Source organism: Hemiscyllium ocellatum, chromosome 17, assembly GCF_020745735.1.
Source record: "Hemiscyllium ocellatum isolate sHemOce1 chromosome 17, sHemOce1.pat.X.cur, whole genome shotgun sequence".
Lineage (NCBI taxonomy): Eukaryota > Metazoa > Chordata > Chondrichthyes > Orectolobiformes > Hemiscylliidae > Hemiscyllium > Hemiscyllium ocellatum.
Genome location: NC_083417.1, coordinates 24,436,313 through 24,454,737, shown reverse-complemented (window position 1 = coordinate 24,454,737; position 18,425 = coordinate 24,436,313). Strand labels below are relative to the sequence as shown.

Genomic DNA, 18,425 nt, shown 5'->3' with positions numbered 1-18,425 from the left:
GCAACTTTTTCATGCAGAGGGTGGTACGTGTATGAAATGAGCTGCCAGAGGAAGTGGTGGAGGCTGGTACAATTGCAATATTTAAGAGGCATTTGAATGGGTATATGAACAGGAAGGGTTTGGAGGGATAAGGGCCGGGTGCTGGCTGGTCGGACTAGATTGGGTTGGGATATCTGGTCAGCATGGACGGGTTGGACCGAAGGGCCTGTTTCCATGCTGTACACCTCTATGACTCTATGATGACTGGTATCTGGGCTTTGATGCCTGTGGCACATCAGGGAGGGGGACAGTTACTTGGATGCTTAGTGAAAAGAGGCAGTCGCACTCCTTAGATTAATGAGCTCGAATTCAACCAGTGGTCAGGGACAGGAGGATGTGACCACAAGCAAAGCAGATGGAGGATCTGGGAGGTAGTGCTGAAGGAGCTTCAGCCCTTGCGTATGTCTAACAGATTTGAGATTCTTGCACCCTGTGTGGATGAGAGTGAGGGCTGTAGGGAGGATCAACAAAATGACCATAGCACTATGTTACAAGGAGCCATTTAAGAGGAGGGAGAAAAGAGAAAAGTGGTTGTAATCAGGGATAGTATAATCAGGGGAATAGACAATTCTCTGTGGCTAGGATTGAGAATCCCGTGGGCTGTGTTATCTGCTTGATGCCTGACTTCAGGATATCTCATCTGAGATGCAGAGGAACTTGGAGTGGGAGGGGAAAGATCCAGTTGTTGTAGTCCACGTAGATACCAATGATACGGGTAGAAAGAGGAAAGAGATCCTGCTGAGGGATTATGAGCAATTAGAGGCTAAAGTAAAAACACAGAACCCAAAAGGTAATCATCTCTGGATTACTACCTGAGCCACAAGAAAACTGGAACAAAATTAATAGATTAAAGATTCATGTGGGTGAAACAGATATGAATTCATGGGAATTGGCATCAATACTGGGGAAGGAGGGAGTTGTTCCAATGAGGCAGGCTCCACCTGAATCACGCTAGGACCAGAGTCCTGACGAATTGCATAACTTGGGCTTTGGATAAGGCTTTAAAGTAAATAATGAGGGGGTGGGTTTAGTTGTGTGTAAAATTATGGAAAAGGGTAAAGGGGAGGGAGGGCTCAGTAGCAGTTGAACTTTCCAGAATAAGTGATAGGACAGAATGTATGGAAAGGTCAAGAACCACAAGATGAGAGAATTCACCCTGCAGTTGGAGAGGGAAAAGCTGGAATCAGATGTAATGGTATTACCATTGAGTAAGAGTAACTAAGAAGACAGGAGGGAAGAGCTGGCCAGAATTGATTGGAAGGGGAACCTAGCAGAGGAGACAGTGGAGCAGTAATGACAGGAGTGTTTGGGGGTAATTCAGGAGACACAGCAGAAATTCCTCTCAGGGAAGAAAAAACATGCTAAGGGTCAAAAGAGGCAACCATGGCTGACAAAGGAAGTCAGCGACAGCATAAACATGAAAGATCAGACGTACAATGTAGTGAAAGTTAGAGGGAAGCCTGAGAAGACTTTAAATACCAGCAGAGGCCAACTAAAAAAGCAGTAAGCGAGGAAAAGATGAAATATGAGAGTAAGTTTGCAGATAATACAAAAGACAATTGCAAAAAAAAACTTTGATATCTGAAAAGTAAGAGTGAGGCAAGGGTGGATATTGCATTGCTGGAAAATGAAGTTGAAGAAGCAGTAACCATAGAATCCCTAAAGTGCACATAGAGACCATTGGTCCATCGCATCTGCACCGACTCTTCAAAGAGCAACCCCCACCCTATCGCTGTAATCCCACGTTATCATGGCTAATCCACCTCGCCTGTACGGGTTAGGGCTATGTCATAAAGGGCTTGTCATTCTGAGGGGTGGTTGAGAACTCGGGGTCAGTACTCGATGGAATTTAGAAGGATGAGGGGCCTAAAGAAAATGGACATGGAGAAAATGTTTCCACTAACCAGAGATAGTTGGACCCAAGTGCATAACCTCAGAGTGAAGGGACGACCCTTTAGAACTTAGATGTGGAGGGATTTCCTCAGCCAGGTGGTGGTGAATCTGTGGAACTCATTACCACAAAAGGCTGTGGAGGCCGAGTCAAATTGTGTATTAGAGACAGAGATAGATAGTTTCTTGATTGGTAAGGGGATCAAGGGTGACAGGAGAAGGCAGGAGCATGGGATTGACAAATATATCAGTCATAATCAAACATTGGAGAAGACTTGGTGGGTTGAATGGCTTAGATCTATTATTTTTTATGGTTATACACATCAAAATAAATTATCATTTTGAACTAATGTATCTGAGAATCTGCTAAATTATTCTACACTCAACCATGGTCTTAGTGGTCTATTGAGTTTGTGAGTTTCGGTTAGATCCTGCTGATTTGCCTCATGTAAATTAACATTGCAAGTTAATTTGGAAAAGCTTCTCTTTCAGTGCCTTCACCAGCTATGTTAACTGCATTGAAGCAAAATTATATTCTAAAATCAGTATGCCATGGTTCATTTTCTTTTGTTGTTAACAGGAAGCTTATTGCGAATACCTGAAGAGCATAAACTTTATTTCACAAGCGTTATTAGAAGATGCCCAATCAAAAGGTAACGGTGCTTGTCAGATTTGCAAATTGCACATTTTCTTTATGATTTTCTTTGAAAGATATACCTTCCAGTTAATGGCTACATCAGTATTGTTCTTTGTGAATACAAAACACACAAATAAAGCTGCTGAGGTATTTAAAATTAATCATTTGTTGCAGATGAGATGGAGCTGGTAACACCTGAAGTGCAAAAGATGCTGAAATTGGCTGATCAGTGCTTGGAAAGAATTAAGACCACTGCTGCTAAACTCGGTGTGTATTATATTTTACACTTCATGCATATTTCTCTTAAAGGAACGAAACAACTTCATTGCCACAATGTCATAAAACAGCAAATTGAATCAACATAGTGACGTTAACATCAAAAAAATCCCAAAGTTCTTCTGAGGCACTAAAAACATAAATGGCAAGAAAAAGATCAGGAGGTGATCAAATGCATGCTGGAACAGGGGAGTTCAAGGAGGATCTTACTGGAGTTTGGAGCACAAAAGTGAGTTATATTTTCAGGAAGGACTTGCAGGATGTGGGAACCTAAGTGCCAGTCACTGATGGTAGCCAATGGTAGAGTGAAAAGGAAACCACAAATGAAACCGAGAGTTTGTAGGAAAGGTTTGTAAGGAAGGAGCAAGTCATGGAGATGACCTGTGGTTGGTTGGACCATTAAAGCTGGAAGAAAATTTAAAATTTGGAGTAATTGAGGACAAGGAGTCAGTATTAATCAGTGACAGTACAGGTGAGTGGGTCTTACTGTGGGATGAAATAATGTGGCAGTTGATTGATCAGTTTGGAAGGTGTATGGGAACATTGGAATTCTTGAGTCTGGAAGTGACAAAGGCACGGGTGAGAGTCTCAGTGTCAGGGATTAGTGTTGTTATAGTGAGGGAAGTACGTCATCCTTGTGACTAAGCAGCATTAAAGAAGTCCCCTTCCTTTAATGTTGCTAATTTAATGTAGAATTGTGCAAGTTACAAAAAAGTTATTGTGCCAAGAAACAAACTTTGCATTGAATTCTGTTAATCCTGTTTACTAGGATTACTAAAAAGACAATAGGCACTAATCTGCATTTGAGGTAAAAACAATGACTGCAGATGCTGGAAACCAGAATCTGGATTAGTGGTGCTGGAAGAGCACAGCAGTTCAGGCAGCATCTGAGGACCAGTATAATCGACGCTTCGGGCAAAAGCCCTTCATCAGGAATAAAGGAAGGGCTTTTGCCCGAAACGTCGATTTCTCTGCACTTTGGTTGCTGCCTGAACTGCTGTGCTCTTCCAGCACTAATCCAGAAACTAATCTGCGTTTCCTTCACTTACAAGCCTTTCAGAAACTAAGCCACCATTAAAAATTGCAAATATTTACTTAATAGTGTTTTTAAAAAAGTGTTCAGTTTTAAAAATCAAACAATAAAGCACTGTTTTTAAGACTGTGTTCCAAAATCTTTTTAAACATTTATTTCAATAAAGAATGAGGTAATGTTACAGTTTGAGTGTAGAGGAAAAGTTTGAAAAGGAAGATATTTAAAAGGCATTTGGACAGGTGCATGGATAGGAAAGGTTTAGAGGGATGGGGCCAAATGCAGACAAATGAGACTAATTCAGTTTAGGAAACTTGGTTGGTGTGGACAAGTTGAGCTGAATGGTCTGTTTCCATGCTTATGACTATGATTTTCTGGGCATTTCTCCTCATACTTTCAAGTCATGTTCACAGCAAAAGATTCCATTAGCAGAGCAAGTTTTTCCAGCACCACACCTTCTGACTCTGATCTCCACCATCTGCAATCCTTACTTTCTCCTTTGTTTTAAATACAACAAACAACCAGAGAGTAAAATAATAGATATGTACACTTTATACATTATTTTACAACAAAGATGATGCTGGAAACCTGAAAAAAAACAGAAGAGTTTGCAGACAGAGAAACAAATCTAACATTTCTAATCGTCACTGGGTTTGAAATGTTAACTCTATTTTTCAGTCTTGCAGATGCTGCCAGATCTGCTGAGTTTCTGTTTTTGTTTCAAATATTTTCTGATGTTTCTGTGATAAAATCTCTGAGCGATGTTATGTCAATAATAATTCCATGTACAGCTCTTAGTGTCCTCATGTGCTGCAGGCCATTCACAGCAGTCAGCTGAATAACATGGAATGTAGTTTGCTTCGTGTAAAGGCATAATCCATCTGTCATGCAGTCAAAGCAAATCAGGTTCAATGCTCGTGCATTTCAATGTTTTTAAACTATGTGGAATCTGAGTTTCTCTTGGAAGAAAATTCTCCGAATAATTCAATTATTTAGGATATGAAGAAAGCTGCAGTTATAAAGTATTTTTCACAACCAGAAATTTCAAAGCACTTTAAGGTCAAAAAGGTGTTTTTAAAGTGTAGTCACTCGCACGAAACATGGCAGTCACTTTGCAAACAGCAAGCTCCCACAAGTGGCAATGTGATCATGACTATATAAGTATTTGACAGGTAAGTTGGTCAAGATGCCAGAAAACTTCTCCCGTCACACATCTGCATAGTGCCCTGGGATATTTTATATCCATCTGAGAGGGTAGTTGAGGACTCCGTTTAAGATCTCATCTCCAACAATACTGCATTTCTTCAATAATGCACTGGAGTATCATACTTGATTTTTGTGCTCAAGTCCTGAACTTTGTCATTCATTTATCTGCAAGTTTCCATACCCGGCAGCAATTAAATCTTTGAGTCCAATTGAGGTGAACTGCAGTTGGCATGCAAAATACCTATTATTCAAAATTAAAAATCACACAACACCAGGTTATAGTCCAACAGATTTAATTGGAAGCACTAACTTTCAGAGCACCGCTCCTTCATCAGGTGGCTGTGGAGTACACAATTGTAAGGCACAGAATTTATAGCAAAAGTTTACAGTGTGATGTAACTGAAATTATACATTGAAAATACCTTGTTTGTTGAGTCTTTCATCTGTTCGAATACCATGATAGTTTAACTTCTTTCATGGTGTAAATCACAAAACTTTTAAAGTTGCATTCTCAGGTTAACTGTAACAATTGGTGTTAGCTAGACAATATGTTGAAGGTGTTGGCCCCTTGTGTTCTCTGTCTGTGCCTTGATGTTTGGACTGATTCTAATCTAAAAAGTGAGTTACCAGAGTCTTACATGAATTCATGCAGTTTTTTTAGCAAAGTACAATGTGACTCTGCAAGTACAAATTCACCCGAAAAATGTATATGTATATGTGTGCATGTGGGTCTGTGTGTGTGTCTATCTGTCTGTTTGGGTTTGGGGGGTTGTGAGTGTGAGAGAGAGTGTATATGTGTGTTTATGTGAGTGTAGAGTGTCTTAAGTCTGTGAGGGGGTGCATGTGGGAGTGTACGTGCCTGTAAGGGTGTGTGAGAGTGTCTGTGTGCAGGTCTGTGTATACATGTGTCCATGTGTATATGTGTGTATAGGAGTGCCTGTGTGTGTCTGTCTGTCTGGGTTGAGGAGTTGTGAGTGTGAGAGAGAGTGTATATGTATGTGTATGTGAGTGTAGAGTGTCTTAAGTCTGTGAGGGTGTGTATGTGTGTCTAGGGTGAGGGGTTGAGAGTGTAGAGTGGTCAAAGTCCTCGAGAGGGTGTGTGTGTGTGTGTGTGTGTAATGGTGGTCACCTGTAGTGTGACATGAACCCAAGGTCCCGGTTCCGGACCTTGGGTTCATGTCACACTACAGGTGACCACTATTGCACTATATACACACAGGCACTCGTATACACACACACAGACACTCTCACACACCCTTACAGACACGCACTCTCCCACACTCAAACATGCATCCTCTCACAGACTTAGACGACTGTACACTCACGCACACACATCTCCACTCTCTCTCACAGACACTCACAACCCCCCACCCCAGACACACACGCACACTCACACATGCACCCCCTCACAGACTTAAGACACTCTACACTCACATAAACACACATATACACTCTCTCACACTCACAACCCCCCAACCCAGACACACACACACACACACACACACACAGACCCACTTGCACGCATATACATTTTTCGGATGAATTTGTACTTGCAGAGTTACATTGTACTTTGCTAAAAAAATTGCATGAATTCAAGCAAGACTCTGTTAACTCGCTTCTTAGATTAGAATCACTCTAAACATTATGACACAGACAGAGAACACGGGGGCTAACACCTTCAACATATTGTCTAGCTAACACCAATTGTTACAGTTAACCTGAGAATGCAACTTTTTTTGTGATTCACACATGAAAGAAGTGAAACGATCATGGTATTTATTTGAACAGATGAAAGACTGAACAAATAATCAAGGTATTTTTCAATGTATAATTTCAGTAACCTCACACTGTAAACTTTTGCTATAAGTTCTTACAATTGTGCCCTCCACAACCACCTGATGAAGGAGCAGCGCTCCGAAAGCTAGTGCTTCCAATTAAACCTATTGGACTATAACCTGGTGTTGTGTGATTTTTAACTTTGTACACCCCAGTCCGGCTGAGGATCCTGGGATTGTATTCATTGGAGTTTAGAAGATTAAGGGGAGATCTAATAGAAGCTTACAAGATAATACATGCCTTGGAAAGGGTGGACACTAGGAAATTGTTTCCATTAGGCGAGGAGACTAGGACCCGTGGACACAGCCTTAGAATTAGAGGGGGTAAATTCAGAACAGAAATACGGAAACATTTCTTCAGCCAGAGAGTGGTGGGCCTGTGAATTCATTGCCGCAGAGTGCAGTGGAGGCTGGGACGCTAAATGTCTTCAAGGCAGAGATTGATAAATTCTTGCTGTGAGAAGGAATTAAGGACTATGGGGAGAACGCTGGTAAGTGGAGTTGAAATGCCCATCAGCCATAATTGAATGGCGGAGGGACTCAATGGGCCGAATGGCCTTACTTCCACTCCTACGTCTTATGGTCTTATAGTCCAACACTGGCATCTCCAAATCATATCATTTAAAGGACCAAAAGTTTGTTTAGCAGCAAAAGCAAAGTTTGTTTTTCATCCAGGCTCACCTTATAGCTGAAAAAAGCACACGTGTGTTCTGTGCGATTGATGAATGGTTGAATTTTTAGGTTGAATGTTATAGATTTCAGTTGTTTCAAAGTTGTATAGAAAAAAATAAAAACTTCTTATTGCTCAAGGCAGCATCAAAATTCTGCCTCCAATTTAAATGCCAAAATATGATTTGTCATTTTTCGATTTTAGCACGTCGACAAAATGAAACCTTTCCTCTGGTCATGCAGTACATACATTGTCAGTTATGTTGACACTTCAAAAGCTTTTGATTTTGCGTTTTTACATGATTTTTGTCTGTGATAGAATGTAAATTTATACCATGCATAAAATAATTTTATGCATTCTTATTAGCAGTAAGTAGCAATTTTGTTAAAAGTTTTTATTTAATTTAATATACAGAGAAAGATGTACCCTGCAGTGAATTGTTGAAATTCCTCATTGCCATTTGCTATGTCTCGTAGGTAAAATGGAAAATAAGCCTGCAGCAAGCCAAGACATCAAACCTTCATACGTGCCAAGTCATCGTAGAGTTGCCTCTGATGGAGGAGGAAATAGTGCATCACTTTTACCTCCTGAAAGCTTAAAAAAAATGCAGACTGCAGAAATGCTGATAACCAAAAGGTTAGAGTGAGTAAGTAGAGATCCCACATTCTTAACAGGGTTTCCACACCCAGACGGAAGTAGTTCAGAGCCTGAGTCTGAGGGATGTTTATGGGAGATGACTCCGTGGACTGTTCTTAAGTACCCAACACTCTAGAGTCTGCAGCTTAAATGCCTGCTGAGTATGATTCCTGCTGTCATGTTACTCCATGGCTAATATTCATATTTTGATTGAAAGTGTAGGATATTATTTGAACACAAGTTAATAGTGCTTTAAAATCACCCTTGCGCATTTTATCATAAAATCAAATGCTTCACCTAATGAATGGCAGTGAACTAGCCCTTCATCTTATGATTCAGGAAGGGAATTATTGGTGACTTGTTTTCTTCAAGTCTTCGTGGCAAGAAAATGTGAGACTATCTGAATGTAAATCATACTACAGTCGTCGGGGGTCTGTCCACTATAATTCAACCCAGCTCACAGCTGAATGTTTCATTTGTGTTGCCAAGCTAAGCTCAAATTAATATCAGCTGCAAATGTGTTGCTGGTCAAAGCACAGCAGGTTAGGCAGCATCTCAGGAATAGAGAATTCGACGTTTCGAGCATAAGCCCTTCATCAGGAATAAGAGAGAGAGAGCCAAGCCGGCTGAGATAAAAGGTAGGGAGGAGGGACTAGGGGGAGGGGCGATGGAGGTGGGATAGGTGGAAGGAGGTCAAGGTGAGGGTGATAGGCCGGAGTGGGGTGGGGGCGGAGAGGTCAGGAAGAGGATTGCAAGTTAGGAGGGCGGTGCTGAGTTGAGGGAACCGACTGAGACAAGGTGGGGGGAGGGGAAATGAGGAAGCTGGAGAAATCTGAATTCATACCTTGTGGTTGGAGGGTTCCCAGGCGGAAGATGAGGCGCTCCTCCTCCAGCCGTCGTGTAGTTGTGTTCTGCCGGTGGAGGAGTCCAAGGACCTGCATGTCCTCGGTGGAGTGGGAGGGGGAGTTAAAGTGTTGAGCCACGGGGTGATTGGGTTGGTTGGTTCGGGCGGCCCAGAGGTGTTCTCTGAAGCGTTCCGCAAGTAAGCGGCCTGTCTCACCAATATAGAGGAGGCCACATCGGGTGCAGCGGATGCAATAGATAAATTAATATCACCCAACTACAAAGATCAAGTTACTGTTTGAAACAGGAATCCAGTCTTTGGATTTGTTACAAGAATCCTCAGTCCACTCAACTTATTGCTTAATAAAAGAAAGAACTCGGATGCTGGTGATCTGAAACAAACAAAATCAGAAATTGCTGGTGAAACACAACAAGTCTGGCAGCATTTCTGGAGAGAAAATAAGGTTGACATTTTGGGTCCAGTGATGAGTGTGGTGCTGGAAAAGCACAGCAGTTCAGGCAGCATCCGAGGAGCAGGAGAATCAATATTTCGGGCATAAGCCCTTCATCAGGAAGGCGCTTATGCCCGAAATGTCGATTCTCCTGCTCTCAGATGCTGCCTGAACTGCTGTGCTTTTCCAGCACCACACACTCGACTCTGATCTCCAGCATCTGCAATCCGCACTCTCTCCATTTTGAATCCAGTGACCCTTGTTCAGAATTAGAAGCAACTAGGAAATGATGTTATCTATGCCAGTAACGGGTTGGGGTTTGAGGAAAAGGAGTAAACGGATGAGTGGAGAGAGATCCCAGAGAGAAAGAGAGAGAAAAAGAAATGGTAGTCAAACAAAGAGATCATTGATAATAAGCCAGGGAAGAAGATAAGCAAGCTGGAGGAACAATACCTCAGCTTCCACTTTAGAACCATACAGCTTTAAGGACTCAACATTTGTTTAACAGAGCACATACTTGCGTGTCCATTATTGACCTCCACACCCCAGCTCTTGTCATGACATAGATTGCTCTTAACACAGCCAAACCATTTTCAACTACACATAGCCCCCTTCATTACTAATCTAACTACTTCACTGCCTACTCTCAACAATACCTTTATCTGCCTATCTTTTTTCCTGCCTTTCCCTGGGCTCCATCTCCAGCTATCCAAGCTCTCCTTCACCCATCCCCACCCTACCAGAAACGACAATTTCTGTTTGTTTGTTTGTTTTGAGACCATTGTTCGCTAGCTTCAAGTATGAATACTTAAATGGTTAAAGATATAAGTTTATTGGGTCTGGCAAAGCTGTGAGATAGTTAAAGAAATAGTCTGAATTTCTGGCTACTTTTCAATTTCCTACAAATTTCCTAGAGTTTGATTTTTTTTCAGAGAACATGTTGAGAATTCCCTCCTGTTTATAATTATATGATGACAATATATGGGAGATGGTGACATAGGTGGTTAAATAATTTTTTTAAAAACTGGTGTGAAAGTGATTGCTGTGAAAGTCGACCCATGATCTTTTTTTGTTTGGGAAAAAAAGCTTTTTTAAACATATCCCTGAAAAATTGACCATACATTTTTCAGCAATTAACTTCAGAACCAAAGTACAAACTCCACAATCACTTCAAAAACCTTAGTCCATTTTTTAGTTAAATGTGACATTTACCATATTTCCTCCAGTTCCTACTTGTCAGCAAAGTCAGGAAGATGTAAATCGATTTGATTTTTGGCTGGAGGGGCAAATTACAGAATAGTGACAAACAGCTCATGTGAAACAGGATGCAGGGCCTATCAGACCAAACTTAATCAAGACCTGAGTCTTGTGTCCTTGACTGTCGCTTCCAGTCTTTGTGGGGAGGGGCAACTCAGCCCTTGCCAAGTGGGATTCAGTAAAATATCCACAGATCAAATATTAGGTCAAGGTCTGGGAACCTGTACTGTGACATCCTCCAGTTGTGCAGCCAGTTCCTTCTGTTCTGGCTCCTGAGCAGCATTGAAATTGCTGACCAAGCTGATGTTATGTCTTCGTCTTCTGGGGTCTGGGGAGGCACTTTAATAAAACAGACAGACAATAAGCAGTTGGTGTTGTGCGTTGCTTCCTCAATTGTCTGTGGGTTCCTTTGAGAACCATGTGGGTAAGTCAGATGGATGTGTTTTGGTTGAAAGTAAGCCCTGAAGAAATTGCTTCAATAAAAACTGACCTTTGCCTGAATATAAAGAGTAAAACTTGGAAAAATTGCAGTTTTAAACAAATCAGGTTAATGTTTGTGACCGAGTATTCAATGAAGATGCTTTAAAGATTTGTCAAAGGCGCATCTGGTATAGATACGGTGGCAGATTCTGAAACGATTACAAGTGGCTGATAGATGTTGATATAGTTCTAAGCAGTTGAAAAGTTGTCCACATATGAAGCTCAATTGTTTAAAGAATCCCGTCCTGACCAAACATAGCACATATTTTCAATTTAATTGTGTCCACCTTGGTTTAATCAGGTTTTATTAATTTAAGTAAAGTAGAATAAGAATTTTATTTAAAAATCATATATTAAATTGCTACCTTGTGTGGTTAGTTGCATTGAATTACTAGCTTTGTTTTCAATTGCTAGAAAATGTCTGGTTTTTGAATGAAAACAGGAGGTTTGCAAAGTATTCTTGTCTTCTCCTGCTAAGAATTGAAAGGCTGCTTCACTGTTTTACTTATTTGTAACATTTTAGAGAACTTACTCCATTGGAAGAAGCATCGCGACAGAACCAGAAATTAAAGGCTGCTTATGAGGCACGGATGGCACGGCTGCATCCTAAGCAGGGCATGCAGAAAACTTCACTGGTGAGTGGAATTATACAAAAGATTCAAAAAGTATAAAAAGATTCACATTCCTACAATGTGTTTTGGTTGAAATGGATTTCTAGGAATTGCTATTTTCAGAAACTTTTGAATATTTGAATTTTGTGGTCTTTTCTGCGTCATTTTTCATTATCTATTCATTGATGTAGTCTCAATAAATCTTGTCTTAGAAAAATCTTAAACAGGGTAAACCAATAAATGAAGCCACTTGTCTAAGTAAAATCAAATGTTTTGATTTAATTGCAGTTTTCCCCACTAGCACACTGGTATCAAAATATTAACTGAATTGCATGGTCCAGCAGGTTGAAAAATATTGTAGTTTAAAAGGTGGATAACAGACAAACTTGGATGAGTTTCAAACATTTCTGTAAATAACATGCAGTCTTAGACGTACCTGCAGTCTGTTATTATTTCTCCCAAATTTGACTGTTTGTGTCAGGAGGAATTGAGTAGAACCATAAGTCATTCTAATAGTTGTACACTTGTGATTTGAGCTTAATATTTAACCCTGTATGTAGATTTGCTTCATGTCAATTGTGCTGGAGGACAGTCCGTCACTAACTTCTAATTTTTTATAAATTATAAACAATATACAAATTATTGTTCATGATGTAACTGTGAAACCGTAGAAATAAAAAATATGAGGAACCTGCTCAGTCCATTGTGATTATGCCAGATCTTGTCTTCAGCAGTTCAAGACTAACCACTATCTATCTTTGCTTCAATCATTCCATACACAGATTCATGTGCTCTGGAGGTCCACAACCCCCACTTCATGTAATTCAATGGCACTGATCTTTTTGAAATATCTATTTCCATTCAAAGTCAATAATTCAGGTTCACTCATTTGACTCTCACAAATTTATTCTACTTCTAAATGCCATCTTAATTATAGTGCTTATAAGATCTAGTCTTAAATTAAGAGACCAGAATTTAAACTATACTTTTGGTATTGTATTGAAAATTGTTACTTAGATTTATTTGCTATATTGAAGTTCAAAAATATGGTGAACGTAGTAATTCTTAAGAAGTCTGATTTGAAGCATGCACTTCCATCTGTTTCTCATGTGAAGTGTCGGTATACAATCTGAAAGGCAACAGGGTAACTAATTATTTGCAATAAGAAAAGTTAAAAATAATTTCAGAACTTTTAAAACATCATGGCTTGGATATATTTTAGTGTGTTTGCAGTTTTTTTCAAACTGTTATTTTCAAAATATAACATTTCACTTATTTTGTATATTATATTATTCAAATGTTTGGCTATTGAATTAACTTACTAATGTTTTAGTTGATGATGTCATTATTTGATGCAAAACTGTCAGATTATTAAGAACTTTTCAATAACCGTTAAGCATCTAATTAGATCAAGGTATTGACATAATTTACTCTCAACCAGTTAAAACAGTGTAAGAGTATTTTTTTTAGAGGGATTAGAGAACAGCACTCTGCTAGCTGTTTACTGAGTAGGATCTTGTTACAATGCTATAACTCCAGTCAGCTTTAGTATCCTCAAGCTTGCTCCAACCCGACAGACCTTTTATTTCACTTGGTTTATTTTATTGTGTGTTAAATGGGTTTTTTATTTGTTACCTTTTCTCCATTTTGTGATCACTCGAAGAGGTTAAAAGCAGGTAAAGTTAGATCGGCATTGCATAGATGATTTTAAGTCAACCTTCTTGCTAACTATCAATAATTGAAACTGCCTTTTTTCAACTTGCATTATGCTAATTTGTATCACTTAACATTTTGATGTACTTTTTGCCAATTGTAGTCTTACCTCAATATGCAAACAATACTTCTTACAGTGGTGTTGGTTACAAATTAATTTTGTACCTTTTGGTCATGAACAATTGGAGCTAATTGAATGGAAAATTGAAAGTTAAGTCATTTAGCATTTGAAAGCCTTCTAGTGATCAGTTTAAAATCAGCAATGAGACAGTTATGAAGATTTTGGATATTTTCTCAGTGAAGGGAGGATAGGGAGGAGAAAGGAAAAGCTGAGAAAACAATTTAATGACTAATGAGATTGAAATTTTACGATGGTGTTCTTGTACGTCACATTTTTCTTTAAGTTTTATATATGGTTAGCATTCTCTATATCTCACAAACTAACTACTAGCTACCACTAAAGAAACGTTTCCTGTTAGGGCTCCTTGCTGTTGATTTTTTGACCCTTCCATTCTTCAGCATAGGGAGAATGTCTGCCTGTGTAGTGGCAAGTTCGTTCCCACTTTCTACAAGTATTTAATTGCAAGCAATCATTTCTGCAGGACACTGAAAAATCTGGAGGTTTTTAAATTGATTCACAGAATATGGGCTTAAATGCTCGGTCAACAGTTATTGCCCGTCTCTGTTTGTCCTTGAGAAGCACAAAAGCCTTTATAAAAAAAGATACTCATAGAGTGCTGTTGGATGGGGAGTTAGAACAGTCATTACATTTTTTTATTAGCTGTGATATGCTCAAGGATGTCCTTGGGTTTTGAAAGGTGTAGTGTAACTGAAGTTTCTTAATTTCTGTACATCTTTTGACTTTGTTACAATGCATGATCCCATGTTTCAAAAGCTTTTCTGCATTGTTAGCCAGAAAAATCTTTATTGTAAACCCATAGAGGGTAACTCTCAATATGGAAAATTTTATTTTTTGCGTTTTGTCCAGTTTCCGTTTCTTCAGTTGAATTGTCTGTGAATATAAGCGATTTCTTTACCCCATATCTTTTCAAAAACTAACTTGACATTTTAAGTTTATTTTCATTTGATGGATAAGGATTTTCAAAACTAGTATTGGGAGGTGAGAGTTAAAAGTAATGAATGACCTTTCCAAAATCCAATGAATTTGGACTGGATTCATTTTCATCTTTCAAAATGTTTGCATTTATTTTGGAGTTGGATTTGCATAACTTTGAACCTCAAAGCTAACATTCAATAAGGAATATAAAAATAAATGATGATACTTTTTTTGTGAACTGAGATGTTAATTTGCAGGACTGGAAAAAAGATTTGCTTCCTGTAACTGATTTTTAGGTGAATCATGAAAACAAACTGCCGAATAACTAAACACAGTGAGCCAAGTCAGATAAAAGTGAAGCTATCACCCTCACAGATGGAATTATGTTTCACTTGTGACTTTTGTTAAAATATCTATTTCCTAAGCATGAGCATTTTGACATTGAATTTTCTTGTCAAAACATGTTTTCATTTTCAGAGATTGTCTCTTCAGCGACAGATGATGGAGAACTTGATCATTGCACAGGCAAGGCAGGCGGCTGTATCCTTTTACTATAGTGACATACTTCAGTGGAAATAACTACTGGAGAAATTTAGGATTGGTCAGGTTTCATTTTGAGCTTTAGCAAAGTATTTATAATGATAGCTGTGCATCAGTGGTATATGTTTTAGAATTTCCTGTTTAATAAGTGTAATAAGTGGGTGGCACAGTGGGCGGCACGGTGGCACAGTGGTTAGCATTGTTGCCTCACAGCGCCAGAGACCTGGGTTCAATTCCCACCTCAGGCGACTGACTGCGTGGAGTTTGCACATTCACCCCGTGTCTGCGTGGGTTTCCTCCAGGTGCTCCGGTTTCCTCCCACAATCCAAAAATGTGTAGGTTAGATGAATTGGCCATGTTAAATTGCCCGTAGCCTTAAGCAAATGGGTAAATGTAGGGGAATTGGTCTGGGTGGGTTGTGCTTCAGTGGGTCGGTGTGGACTTGTTGGGCCGAAGGGCCTGTTTCCACACTGTAAGTAATCTAATCTAATCATACAGTACCACTTGCATTCCCATGAGTGGGTCACTTCACATTTTTATCCAAAATTCAATTAATTTGAATAAATAAAACAAATAGACGCCTGAATTTGAATTACAAAGAATGCAAAATACACGATTTTGTACACTGCAATGTACATGACTTTGAAGTAATTACCCTTGGCAAGCATTGCTGAGATGCCAGCAGTTGTACATTAAGAAATTGGTGGAATTCAGAAGTCGCTTTTTCCAATAAAATGTTATCATCACTTTGCTTTGTGCGCTTATTCATTGTCCATCTGTGGAGGATGATCCTTTCTTGTTTTAATACTTGCCTACCTAATACCAACTCTAGTAATGGTTTTTGATTCCACCCTGCATCTTTATCTCTGAAATCTCCCAAGGATTATCCTTGACTTCCTGCTATTTCTGCTATCTACGTGCTGTTTGCAGCACTATTCAAAGATATGGTGACATGTTCCTCATGAATACAATGTTACACAGCCTGTATCATTCCAACAAAGCACTCACCCCTTCATATGACAAACTGTGTTTGTTAACATGACAAACTGTGCCAGCTGATCCAAAACTCCTTCCCGTTAAATATTGGAAAGGACAAAGCCATTGTCTAACCTTTGCCACATTCTGCATACCTTCCTTTTATGCAATTGTGGGCATTGTCATTAGTTGATTTTAAGTGTTGACAACTTCAGTGTTCTGTTTGATCCTAAACTGAACTTCTGGCACTATTTCCTCCATCTTACAAATATTTCATACTCTTCTGAAGAAGAATCATACTAAACTCACAATATTAACTGTTTACCTATCCATAGATGGTGCCAGACTTGCTGAGTTTCTACAGCATTCTCTGTGTTTGTTACCTACTTTCATCCCTGTAACATCAGTCAACCAGACACCATTTTGTCTGGTGCATTTACCACAACGAACACTCCTAGCTGACCTCTTACTCTCACCATTGATACACTTCCGCCTACCTAAAACTCTGCCTGTATCCAAAGACACACCAAGTGTTTCTCATGGCTTTACATTTGGTCTGGTATTCAAAATTCTCATATTCAACCTATTTCATTTTTTTTCCCATCGCTGTCTCTGCAACCTCCTTCCAGCCTCAGTAATTACATCGTGAGTAAGGTTATTCATTTTGAGTTTTTTTTAAAAAAGTAATTGTCTCACATAACACTTCTAGTGCTTTGTAACAAATCCCTTTATTGAATGCAGCAATGTGTAAACATTAGCCTTGTTTCCATTTAAAGAGGTTGACCCTGCTTTGGAAAGGGTCAACAATTGATTTAGAGCCTATGATAAGAAACCTGACTAGATGCGTAAACTCTTCCACACCTTTTTCAACAGTCCTACCTTTCAAAAAATGCATAGTAATGTTTACCATCTTGAATAGTTAACTTCTGGGAGTTTAAGGTTTATTTGTTTTTCATTAAAGAAAAGAGCTAATCGTGCATTTTTAAAGTGGTATTTATTCCTTTACGTTCTGCGTAACTTTAAATATTCAGGGAACCATGTTGCTTTAAAGTCATACCAGTTGAGCAAATATCCATAACAGTGTACTGTACAGCTGCAAAGAAAGATGGAAGAACGGAGAGTGAGACTTCAAGAAGAAGCCAACAGGTGATAAAGTCTTAAAGTTGCAACATCAGTGATTTTCCAGCACAGCATTTAATTGGTCATCTACTACCCACAAGTAAAGCTTTTTTGACACAACGGTTAATGCCCTGCTTCTAAACCAAAAGCTTAGGATTCAAGTCCTATTCCAACTCTTGATGGCCATGGGAGATGCATCCATAACCTGGTCACCAGGTTGTTTATCAAACTGAGAATCCTGGCCAGAGCATGACAACTCATGGTGAGTCATGCTTGGAACGGAGTGGTGCCCATTAGGCTATATACTCTGGCAACTGTCGACCATCCTGTGTCAGGAAACTTCGCAAAAAAAGGCATCAACCCATATTTTGTCTGCCTCATGTTGCTGGGCATGGGACGGGGACAAAAGAAGAAGAATTGATAACTACATTCCTTTTGTGTATTTTAAGAAACTTGTCTAGAAAATATTAAATAGTAGCAAAACTCTACTGGCAAGAGAACATGAATGGAGACTAGATCAACAGATCTTAACTCTTGTTAACTCAATGAGAATCTCTGTTTGCGGTTCAGATTTGTTACTTTTGAGCTGCATTTGAATGATGTTTGTCAGGAAATCAGCCCCTGACCGAGTTTGGTGAATGAACAATACAGGGTTGATGCCCTGCCTCCTGGGACTAAGTTTGACAGCAGCAATCTAATCTGTGGACATTGAGGACCTTGCAGCTGAGGAAAGGGTTGGCGATCCTAAGTAAGCAGAACCTAGGCTTTCCTTGTGGGGCCCTTGCTCTCCCGTGTCTCACAAGATAACTTTTCTCTTAACTTTCCTTAGAGGTTTAAAGATTTAGCTGAGAGTGTGGCTGTAATAAATACCCACAATGGATTAAAGTTCCATTAAAATCCTACATACATTGTTTGTTGGACACAAGGAGCTTTTGGAGATTACTGAAAAGTGCTAAGGTTTAAGGTAAACTTTCAGTGCATTACTGATAGTGATGGCTGCTGTTTTCTGTGCAGCTTTGTTCTCCCACTCCCAAAACCCATTTCCCAATGTTACCCTTCCTCATCAACCCAAGTCTCCTTGTGCTCTTAGTTCTGCAAAGAATCCTCTACATTTTGTCATCTTCTCCATTTCGATCAGCATGTTGCCTGCAATCACTCC

At 39.5% G+C, this 18,425-nt stretch overlaps 1 protein-coding gene across 1 annotated transcript in view; it reads left to right on the top strand.

The window, feature by feature from the left end:
* vps9d1 (VPS9 domain containing 1) overlaps positions 1-18,425 on the top strand; it is a 75,913-nt gene that overhangs the window by 4,312 nt on the left and 53,176 nt on the right. Inside the window, exons 2-7 of the mRNA XM_060837621.1 lie at positions 2,510-2,582; positions 2,741-2,833; positions 8,060-8,219; positions 11,775-11,886; positions 15,110-15,172; positions 17,241-17,293. Coding sequence (XP_060693604.1) covers positions 2,510-2,582; positions 2,741-2,833; positions 8,060-8,219; positions 11,775-11,886; positions 15,110-15,172; positions 17,241-17,293 — 554 coding nt within the window. The remainder of the gene's footprint in view (positions 1-2,509; positions 2,583-2,740; positions 2,834-8,059; positions 8,220-11,774; positions 11,887-15,109; positions 15,173-17,240; positions 17,294-18,425) is intronic.